Source organism: Malus domestica, chromosome 06 (genome assembly GCF_042453785.1).
Source record: "Malus domestica chromosome 06, GDT2T_hap1".
NCBI classification, from domain to species: Eukaryota; Viridiplantae; Streptophyta; class Magnoliopsida; order Rosales; family Rosaceae; genus Malus; species Malus domestica.
The window spans coordinates 25861746-25873571 of NC_091666.1; the positions used below are offsets into that span (position 1 = coordinate 25861746).

General features: G+C 38.5%; 2 protein-coding genes across 4 annotated transcripts; one reads left to right on the plus strand and one right to left on the minus strand.

The window, feature by feature from the left end:
* Positions 1-927: 927 nt before the first annotated feature.
* On the minus strand, positions 928-1964 carry LOC103438670 (inositol polyphosphate multikinase beta-like). Its single transcript, XM_008377210.4, has one exon. It carries the CDS (start codon positions 1962-1964, stop codon positions 1116-1118), a length of 849 nt encoding a protein of 282 aa, XP_008375432.3. The 3' UTR covers positions 928-1115.
* Positions 1965-7594: 5630 nt separating this feature from the next.
* On the plus strand, positions 7595-11599 carry LOC103438668 (uncharacterized). Of its 3 annotated transcripts, XM_008377209.4 has the most exons (11): positions 7595-7948; positions 8288-8392; positions 8486-8710; positions 8884-8966; positions 9054-9154; positions 9438-9561; positions 9642-9796; positions 10007-10143; positions 10226-10396; positions 10652-11113; positions 11199-11599. In XM_008377209.4, the coding sequence occupies exons 1-11, from the start codon at positions 7817-7819 to the stop codon at positions 11304-11306; spliced, it is 1803 nt and encodes a 600-aa protein (XP_008375431.1). In that variant the 5' UTR covers positions 7595-7816; the 3' UTR covers positions 11307-11599. The 3 variants fall into 3 exon arrangements, with proteins under 3 accessions (XP_008375431.1, XP_028953873.1, XP_028953871.1); XM_029098038.2 differs by lacking the exon at positions 8486-8710 and having other exon boundaries at positions 7666-7948; XM_029098040.2 differs by lacking the exons at positions 8288-8392; positions 8486-8710 and having other exon boundaries at positions 7650-7948.
* The last annotated feature ends 227 nt before the right edge of the window (positions 11600-11826 follow it).

An 11826-nucleotide genomic window follows, 5' to 3' on the forward strand; every position in this document is an offset into this window, starting at 1 on the left:
TTTTGCTTAAAGGACAATTATATTTTTGCTTTTCTCTGAGATATTTGCTTTTTAGCTCCTAGGTCGGCAGAGAGCATTCCATCATGGACCCTACTCGGACAGAAATTTGAGACATAATCCTATGTTTGTTTGATGTGCCGTCTTCGTTGTTATTACAGGAAAGGGAAATGGCTGCACTGGTGCTTTAGACAGCGACATTGAGAAAATTTTGAAGAAAATATATGCTGTGAATTATTAGCAGCTCTTTTTCCATTTGATGGGCTCCCCAACAATGATATATAGAGCAATTTTTGTGTGAATATTTGGAGGAGTTCTTCGGTCCAAACGCCAGAAACAAGCGGCTGTCCGACCAATGACTCATCGGGTGGCACACGCTAGACGTGGGTCGTGTGATATACACCCAGTTACATGCTATAATTTGTCCTTGCCTTGCATTTCTAACATATAATCGGTTGTATATCCATCTCGTTTTGTGAAATGTGCAATGTGATGAGAGATATACAAATAAGAAGATTTACAACCGATTATACTCCAGAATTTCCCATCCTAAAGGGGGAATCTGTCTAGTAACCGGTTGTGTATCCCGTTGCACCTAATCTCCGGCCACGATACGCAAGGGAGTATACAACCAGGGATAGCAAAAAATCTCTCCTCTTGTAGACCATGCCTGTTATGATATTAAAGTTCAAAGATATTTGTATGGGATATTGGTACTTACTCTAGGAAGACAATTGGTCGTACCCAATGCACAAGGTCTGGGAAAGATGAATGTCGGCTAGCCTTACCCCCATTTATGAAGAGGCTGCTTCCAAGTCTCGAACCCGAGACCTACCGCTCATGGACGAAGGCACTTGCCATCGCACCAAGTGCGACCTCTACTCTAGGAAGACAATTAAATCAAAAAAATTCAATAAACATCGTCAACAATTGAAATCATGAGCAGTATCAATTACTTCAGTAGCAAGAAAACTGAATATTCATGGATTTAGAATCCAAAATCCCCACAGGAGGAATGACAAAAGGAGAGTTCCCCTTAGGATACTGCATTTCTCCTAGCTGTTATTAGCATAAAATGCTTCTTCTTTTTCAGAGTTGTGGGCATAACATGCGTCGGGTCAAGTACTAGGATCGGTGACAATTTCTGAGATCATCCTTATCAAGGAGCAGAGCCCGCCCAAGAAGTTATGGTCGATTACACCTTTCCCGTCGATCACATGAGCAAAATCAACAAGTTTAATTTGAGCACCTTGTTTCTTCCCTTGCTGCAACGATTCCTTGTCGTAAACCATCATAACTGAACAAGAGTAGAAATGGTAAATGGTCTGCTCCTCAAACCACGACTTCAGTACCAGCAACTGTGCCAATATCCCATTATGACCACCATAGACAGTCGATGCAAAACAACAATCTGGTTTGATATCTGAATCGGTAGATGGGTTAGAAGATACAAATTTCCTAAGAGTTAACTTAGTCTCATCAACGCTACCCCTCTGAATAACCGTCCTGTCTGGCTTCCAAACTCCAGTTTCTTTGTTTCCATGCACTTGGAGTCCAGATATCCTGAACCCCAGTTCCAGGCTCGCGGTTTCTCTATCTTTCTTAAGACACCTTTGGAGATAATCTTCAGCAGCTTGTGGGTACCATGTTCTGGCACCAATTTTAGCGTCCAATATACATGGATTGATTCGGCTTGAGACAATATCTTCCAAGGCCAGGTGAGGAGACAGGCCAGAACCATCAGACGCCTCTAAAAGCTTAGTGCCATGAAATACAGGGAAGAACTTGCGGATGTGGTCTGGAATCCTAGTGTCAGTAGAGAATGCTGTATAGAATGCTAACTCTTGGGATCCACGCTCGTCACTTTGAAGAGGCTTGTAAAAGTGCCCTGAATCATCCACAAGAGGGCCAAGCTTTCCACCACCGGCTTGGTGGCCAGCAACTTGATAATCTGGGACCTTAAACATGGTCTAGAAAATGAAGAGAATTATCAGATACATTCAAATGTGTTTCAGCAGGCAATATTCAATTAACGTATAAGAATTTGCTGATGCTACAACATGCAGAATCAACGTAGTGCCCTTGTGAATCCAAGAATTAAAACTTTATTGAAAATTAGAAACAACAAGTATATCAATCACAAACTTCTCATCATCACGAACTGAGATGGCAAACTTCAATGCTCCTAAATACAGTCAAGCAAATTTGTCTAGTAGATGCTTGGCTTCAAAACAATCAAAACAAGCAAATTCGTTTGGAAGTGTTTTTAAAATGGCTGAAAGCGCTTTTGATGAAAATGTTTTTGAAATCAATCCTTAGTAAAAATGCAAGTAAATCTAGGAAAAGCACTTAAGTGTTTCCTGGAAGAACTTTTTAGTGCTTCTGGAACCAAAAAAAACATTTTCTCTAAAAGCATTTTCACTCATTTTAAAAGCACTTCCAAACGATCTCTAACTCAGCCAATAAATGAGTTTTCCGTTGCGCTAAAACTCACCAACTTAGCACATTCAACTCAAGGATAACTAATACTTTCTTAGTTCCCATAGAAAAGTAAATTCAGAATGATAGTAAGATGTATCCCAGAGCCAATTAGAACCCTGCGATAACAATCGAGTACTGCAAGTTTCTGGCAAAAGGAACCTAAGCTTCTGACACCAAACACAAAAATAGCAACACCAAAAGGATTCCAAAAGTATTTAACATACAAAATACATCCAATTTCTAAGTAAATTTCAGATGGGTTTATACAAAAACCTATAAAAATACAGTCTTGAAGCAAAGAAAGCAAATTTAGAGTACCAAGAACCAGATTTTGCTATGAAATCAGAGAAAACTGAAATGCATTGGAATATCTACAAATCTAATCCAAGAATGCAAACCAAAACCCTTTTTCTCAGGGAACTTTGGACAGAAAGATTGTAGAGAGAGAGCAAGAGAAGAGACATACCTGGATCTGGCTGCAATTGCTGTTGCTGGCGATGAAGGCTTGGCAGAGAAGCCTTTACCTTTCACTCGCTTTTGATTTCTGTGGCCACCAGAGAGAAACCTTTCTCTTTAAAACAACGGAATAAAAAAAGGATTTGTTGACTTCAAAACAAAGCTAAAGTTAAAGTGCTTATTGGACACTGGATTGGCTTCTTCATTTGGAAGAGAATCCTACGTTCTTCGAAATCACAATTTAATACGGTAGATTAAATTTTTAGATAAATTTATGAATTGTGTAATGGGTTGTATTTACGTTGATTAATATTTAAATAATAATTTAATCATCAACAACTATGTCATATGAATTATAAAATTCAATTTAAATATCCATCTAATATGTGCAAAAAATCTCATAAAAAAATGCACACAAAAATGGTGCACACATGTCAAGGGACATTTTATTGTTTAACAAAAGAAAATAGTACTTTTATAAATATTGTAACATAACTCATGTGTTGTATCATTTATAATAATAATGGTAAATGATACTCTTAATATATCGTATGACTAGAATATAGTAATACAAAAACAAATACATATGTTATAATTTGAGTAGAATTATAAAGTCTTTTGACGTGTTCCAGTTACATAAAAAAACTATTCTACATGTCAAACTTTAATTGGGAGAAACATTAGAAATTTATCCCAAAGTAAGAAGCTTATTATCATCCATGTTTATTTAACCATGCACTGATGCACCCCCATTTATCCACCCTATTTTCCTAATGCACTGAGGTTCTTGGGAAAATTCTATGTCGATTTAACCCAAATCTCAAATCAATCATCACATTTCTTCATAATCATTAAAGCAAAAGCAACCACCTTTTTCTATTTTCTTACAAGCATCATCATTGTGTCTTTACTCATGATGATGTTCACCAAACTTTTCTTTGTTTAGTTTACTAGCCGAAAAGCATTTGGCTTGTTGTCGACTTTTGCTTTTACTTTGCAGCATTTGTCTGTAACTTTCATGCAGCCCACACCATGTGATATTTCCACCGAAAGCAAACACAGGTCACTTCATTGTTGCCAGCTTAAAATATGAGCCAATCACAACAATCTCCACCTTGGCGAATACACCATGCAAAATCCTTGCACCCATCACCAAAGCTCATTGGCCTTACGTACCAGCATACACACCCTGAATCAACCTCATTGGTCCTGTTCTGATTCAGTCACTGCCAATGCATGTGCAGCTGCTGCAAGCTAAAAATCACCATTTAGCTTTAGTCATGATCTCGACACACCCTCGTCTCCTCCAACATGTTTTCCTCTTCTTCATTGTCTGCAACCTGGAAACTCACCAGCGCGCCCGTTTCTAGCAACAACCCATTAAGCCAGACAAAATTCCCACACTTCCTCCTACCTTAGGACCATCTCATCACCTATGAATCTCATAGCTCCACCTGCTGCAAAACCCCTGCAACACTTGAGACTAAACATCGTCAGGAGAAGTGTTGCTTCGAGTACCTAGAGGGCATACTCGAAGCCTTATGCCACAAACTTGCTACCACCCGGCCTTGCACCGTAGCACTGTGGACCCTTGCCTCCGGAACCGGATTTGAATCTGTTGTCTCTTTCAGATCCTCTTTTCAATTTTCTTCCACGATTCCAACCTTGAATAGCTTAAGCAGTCTCGTGCCCACCATCATCCATGGTTTCCTTTGTGTATCATTCCACACCAAAGAAGCTTGCACCTGCTCCAAACTTACAGTATATTTCCATGCAGTAAAGTTTCACAAGGTTCTCGTACGAATTTGAAAGTGAGCTAAGAAGAAAGAGGCCTTTGTCTTCTTCCTCAACATCAACTTTCGCAGTTGATCTAAGCATCCCTGAACACGATTTCCATTTCTTCAGGCTTCCATTAGTCTCTTTTACCAAGAGTAAAACCGCCTCTCCCATTAAGCTGCTCAACTGAAAATTCCATGGTGAACAACAAATCTGGACCTCCAACGAACAAAAGCGCCCAACGATGCTCTGATACCAATTGTTGTGCCTTGGCCCGTTCGTTAGTGCGGAAACGAGATTCAGATTACAACCTCACCAAATCACACTCAGTTGAACATAATAAAATACAAGAAGTAAAGACACCAAGAAATTTAAGAGGTTCGGCAAAAATCTTGCCTACGTCCCCGGAGAGATATTGCTCTTCACTATGAGAATAACAGTACAAGATACACATGAGTTAAATCGACATAACCCAATCCCAAATCCCTTGCACACCCACTTATAGAATTTTCCCAAGAGCCTCACTCTACCCCAAGAGTTCTTTCACTAGAATACTTTTCACTTTAGCTCTCTTGGTTTTCTCTCAACCCATGTTCAACCTTTCCCATGGTAGAGCCAAATGCTCTCACCATCTCCTTGGATGCTTCCCTGATGCAAGCCTTCTTCCTCGGTAAGCACACATAATGCAAGCATTTCCTTGCATTAAATAAAGACCAATCCATCATCACATTTCTTCATAATCATTAAAGCAAAAACAGCTGAATTTTTCTATTTTCTTACAAGCATCATCATTGTGTCTTTACTCATGATGATGTCCACCAAACTTTTCTTTGTTTAGTTTATTAGCCGAAAGTTATTTGGCTTGTTGTCCACTTTTGCTTCTACTTTGCAGCACTTGTCTGCAACTTTCATGTAGCCCACACCATGTGATATTTACACCAAAAGCAAACACAGGTCACTTCATTGTTGCCAGCTCAAAATATGAGCCAATCACAACAAAAAGAGAGGGTCACGTGGCTTTTTTAAAGAAAGAATATGTTCTTTTAGTTGTCTTGGCTCAAAACTACGCCATTTGGCTAAGTCAATTAAAAATAAAACAAACTTCTAATTCTTCATTATCTATTTGCAGTCTACACAACCTGTAATTGTCGTTGCATACCTCTCCTCTACCACATGCCCAGACTGTCGAGTGGTACTCGGAGGTCCTCACAACCGCTTCTTCGGACTTCCAGAGGGTGTCGGGACCCACCAGGTCCCTGAATGGATCCATTTTTGTTCCCCGTATAAATTTCATAAACGAAACCATCAATTTCTTAATCTTTATTATAAGATCATTCTTACAAAAAAAAAATTCATTCGAATTGGATGTCGTTTATTCATTCAAGTTTATCAAATAAATGAACGTTCTTCAGTAGCCTTTACCTTTCACTAGCCTTTTGATTTCTGTAGGGAGGGAAACCTTTCTCCTTATTTGACTTGACAACAAAGCTAAATTTAAAATGCTTATTGGACATTGGATTGGCTTCTTCCTTTTGGAAGAGATTCCTACATTCGAAGTCACAATCCAATATCAATATGCGCAAAAAAAATTCGTAAAACAGCCCTGGTCCACTGTCAAATCGAATGAAGTGAAAAGTTTTATGGCAAAGAAATAACAAGAGTGTATGAATAATACTTTACTCTATGAATATCGAAGCACAACTCACTTATTGTATTATTTATGATATTAATACAAAAACAAATACATATTTCATAATTTAAGTAGAATTGTAATGTCACATGACATTCGAAACGAAGTTCATTTAGTCATTATAATTTATCAAATAAATGAACGGTTCTTCGTGAATATGTTACTCGGTATCTATACCGTTAATGTATATGATAAATTTGAATGACTAAACAAACTCTAATTAAAATGTTTTTGTAAGAAATGATCATATAATGAAATTTAAGGATATTATAAGATATGGTCTTAAAATGTTCTCTATATAAATTTATAAACCGAATCGTTTTTTCTTTATCTTTATTATAAGATCATACTTACAATAAAGCATTCGAATTGGAGTTCGTTTGTTCATTCATGTTCATCAAATAAATGAACGGTTTTTCATGAATATGTTACTTGGTACTTACACCATTGATGTATATGATAAATTTGAATGACTAAACGAACCCTATTTTGAATTATTTTCTTGTAAGAATGATCTTATATTGAAGATTAAGAAATTAAATAGTTTCAATAATGAAATTTCTACAAAAAGAAAAAACGTTATTTAAAAATAGTAGACTGAACTCATACAACAGTACATAATTGATTTAAAATACAAATTATATAATAATATTCTCGGTGAAGGCAAATTTCTTCAACAGCCACATGTTGGTCTCTAGTGGCTAAAAGAATAAAAAGGGTAAAGCTTTCATCTTTTGTGCATTTTCAATCTTTGCTTAGTCCTTAACCTTTTAAAAAATATTGCTTAGTCCTTCAAAAAATATGCCATAGATGGTTTAAATCCGACGGCACCCATGAAATATTCTTGGGTTGACTTCATTTTACACCACTAGTTTGGTGGTCATTTGTAAAATGATACACGAAGTTTTGATTTTTGCATTTTACACTACGTGATTTTTGAATTGTACTAACTTAACATTTTCTCTAATTTTATGTCTAATTGACATAGGCCAGCCTACATTTTGACAGTCATTGACCGTTAATTTTAATGTTTTGTACTTTACTTTTTTAATGCTTTTATAAAATTGATAGTCAATGTCTGCTTAAATATGAATCAAATCTATGTTACATAGTACTTAATGTTTAATTAGACAGTGAAACTGAGAAATGTTAAACTGATGATATTACGTGATGTAAAATGCAAAAATTGAAACCTCGTAACTTATTTTTTAGATGACCTAAAATATTGTGGTGTAAAGTGCTATTCTACGACTATTCTTTCTTTTTGTTTGACGTTAGCATCTTCATCGTACACAAAGTCAGCACAGCATGTGCGCAGGCACAGCACCAGAGTGATAGACCGGCCGTCGCCGTGCCTGCAAATTTGAGCCTAGAAAAACAGATATCACGGCAAGTTAGGAAGACAGACATTAAACCATGATGCTCAAGAACAAGTTTCTTCCATCAGTTAGGGGGTGGTGGCCCCACAGTGGCATCATCGCCGTCGTCGTGCTTCTAGCTCTCATCTGTTGCTGCCGCCCTGTAGCTGCTTCAGATGTTAAAAATATGGTAACTCTCTCTCTTAAACCCTAGATATTCATCGTAAAATACTTGGCGGTGACCGGTACCATCACCATTAATTGTCGGTGAATGAGTGCTATTAATGCAACACAAATCTTGAATTTAAACTCATTTCGCGGTTGTTATATTGACGCGGTGGTGATCGCCAATTAAGGATGGTGGGCGAAAATTAATGCTATCTTTTCTTGTGTTAAGTTTTCTTTTTGTGTTTCCGGCATTACTTTGGCACATATGTCAAATTGTGATTTGCACGACGCTGGATCGGATTCTCAGTGTTGGTATTCACATGCACGTTTAATTGGGATATTTTTTATTTAATTTGATTAGGAGAGTGATCGCAAGGATGGTGTGTGTTGGACGAGAGTTGGTCAACCTTGCCCCCTCAAATGTGCATTTGAGTTGTTTGACACCACATTCTTGAATAACACAAAGGTAATCACTTCTGGTGCATTTTATGGATTAGTAGAATTTTAGATTAGTTATCTTAATCATGAAGTTTAAACCATTTTTTCTATACAATTTTAGATGCTGGAGATTGTGAGGGGTCAAAAGGACTTTAACCTGCCCATAATCACAGCTAATAGAAAATTAGTAGCTTCTGAGGATGGAGGTTTGCGTAACCCCTCTTATTTGGTTTTCAATTCTGGATGGGGCAGTGAACAGTCTCAGCATGCCACTAAAAAGTTCAATTATCCTTCTCTTTCCGGCATAAAAAAACCGAGAAGTGAAGAAGATATCGCCTTTATGAGTGTAAGTCTGTTGCTGCAATCTCATTGGGCTGTCACAATGGCGGTATCCCAACCTAACCACACACTGCCGTGCGTTTTAGCTTTCGTCACATATGGCAGTGAATGATTGACTTGGGATAGCGCAATTTTTACATAGACACTGAAACGCATCTGTAACTTTGTGAGTGTTTTCAGGTTCTTGAATTAGGAGAGCTCATTAGAACAAAGCAAATTACGTCGAAGGAGCTTACGAGAATTTTTCTGAAAAGACTGAAAAGGTAACAGATCAGCTCTAAAAACACTTACCTTGCTTTGTTATAGTATTCAGGACCTGTCATTTTAACGATTCATCGTCGGAAAATTAGGTACAATGATGTTCTTGAGGCTGTGGTGACATATACAGAAGAGTTAGCATACAAGCAAGCAAAAGAGGCTGATCAATTGCTTGCCAAAGGAGTGTATTTGGGTATGTACTTTTCTTGTTAGACCTCAAATGCTTGTACTCGGATAGTTTGGTAAGGAACGCTACTCGGTTCCTTATAGTTACTGAAGTAACTCACAAAAACAACTAAACGAAAAGTTTCTGTGCATGTATCAAACTGTGATATTGTCTGGGAGGAGCCGAGTATTTTTCTTTCGTTAAAGCTATTTTAGATAAGGCTTGTTCCCACCTTCGGGGCATCGCCTATTTTGTCCACACAAAATGTCTTTGTACAAGAGTAGAGAGTTTACAATTGCTTTCCTTGCAGGTCCTCTGCATGGGATTCCTTATGGGTTGAAGGATATAATTGCAGTACCGCACTACAAAACAACGTGGGGTTCCAGAAGTTTCAAAAATCAAGTTCTTGACATTGAAGCTTGGGTTTACAAGAGGTTGTGAAGAAGCATGAGCATTGTAGATTGCAGTAACTTAAATTGCATTTTGCTTATTGGTTGGTCTCTGCTGAATATAGGCTGAAGGCTGCAGGGGCAGTTCTCGTCGCAAAGCTTGTTTCCGGATCACTTGCATATGATGACATCTGGTTTGGTGGTCGAACAAGGAACCCATGGAATATCGAGGAGTTCTCCACAGGTTCATCAGCCGGCCCTGCTGCCTGCACTTCAGCAGGTACCGCTCAAACTTTCTGCCCTCGGAATTTTCATTCATTCCTTATGCACTTCTACTTTATTAAGGGTCTTTGCTTAGCTGAGTTAACTCATTGTTGAAAGAGTAGCGATTTTCGCACCATATTTTTAATCATCTGCACTTCAAAATTGGATATATACTAAAATCACTAGCCTTTCAAAATATGAGAGAATAACAAGAGATCCTTCACAGGTATGGTTCCATTCGCAATCGGATCAGAAACAGCTGGCTCTGTGACCTACCCTGCTGCACGCTGTGGCGTGACAGCATTGCGCCCAACGTTTGGCACTACTGGGCGAACTGGTGTAATGAGCATATCGGAAAGCTTGGTACTTTAATCTTCTTTCTTCATGTCCTTCTGTGATGCAGTAAAGATAAATTGTGGAAATTATAGCTCTATGTATTTAACAGGACAAGCTTGGACCTTTCTGTCGAAGCGCCGCAGACTGTGCCATTGTTCTGGATGCCATTAGAGGAAAGGACCCAGATGATCTTTCGTCGAGAGACATTCCTCTTGGTGATCCGTTTTTGGTTGACATTAAAAAACTTACGGTCGGATATTTAGAAGATGCTGAGATGGAGGTCAGTAAACTTAGTTGGATTTTAACCTTAGACCCCTAACCCTCAATTATTAACATTAGGCTAGCAATTTTAACACTCCTTGTTTAACTTCCTGCATTTCACCTGTGCGTGCAAAAAATTGTAAAACATTCAGTTAGGAGTGCGGGTGGAGAAATAAGGACTGCCAAAATCGCTAGCCTTAACATAATGTATCCGTTATCAGGTCCTGTTTCTTCAACTATTTTATGTAGAGCTTAAATGGAGAGTGTTTTACAGGTTGTTCATGTTCTTGCATCAAAAGGTGTAAAAATGATCCCTTTCAAGCTAAACTACACAGTTGATTCTGTTCAAGGCATCCTAAATTTTACCATGGACGTCGACATGTTGGCTCACTTTGATGAATGGCAGCGCTCCCGCCATGATGATGTTTACGAAGCTCAAGAACAGTGGCCTACTGAACTCCACCGTGCACGTGTCATTCCTGCAGTAGATTATGTACAAGCACAAAGAGCAAGGGGGAAGTTAATCCGAGAAGTAAAAGAGAGTTTTACCGTGGATGCGTTCATTGGCAATGCAACTGATTGGGAGAGAGTTTGTTTGGGAAATCTTGTTGGTATACCTGTAATTGTTGTTCCAACAGGGTTTAAAAGCATATCAAATTCACCTCATAGCAACCATACTCGAAGAAGAACCACGATCACCACCGGCATTTATGCTCCTCCTGAGCGTGACCATATTGTAAGCTCGAATCAACTAAAATCTAAAAACGAAATGATCAAATGTGTCCTTAACTATTTGATAACATTTTTTTGGTCATATGCAGGCTCTAGCACTAGCTATGGCTTTCCAATCCGTCACCAATCACCACAAGCAACGGCCTCCGATCGATAATCGTGGATCAAGTGATCCAATCCAAACTCTTCCCAAATGATTGCATCCCAAGGACAACTTTTCTGCAACGGATGCCATTGTAGCGAAATAACAAGAAAACTACGCATTGCCATGCATTTTATAACCAATCACCATAACTATGTGTGATTGCGTTAGAATAGCGTCACAATGACTCCCGTTGTAAGTAGGTTTCTCTCCGTCCTTAGAGGAACTGAAACTGCAGCCTCAGTACTATTCTAGTTATGTAATATGAGTCGACATTCGATATATACGTGGACAATGAAATCGAGATTGAGATGTACACAAAATGAAAGGAACCCATACATTTCATGATATGCATAAGCAAGTAAGATATTACATAAGCTTGATACATTAAAGCTCGATCTGTGGTCTTCAGTTCAGGGTGTAGAGTAGGGCTACACGTACGTGTCGTTGCTCATTTCCTGACAGTTTAAGCTCGTCTACCCTCCACTTGTCGTTGCTCATTCCCTGAAAGTCTAAGCTTTGTCGCCGAGCGTGATAGCCTGCACGAGAAGATCTCGTTGTTCTTGGAGCAGGGA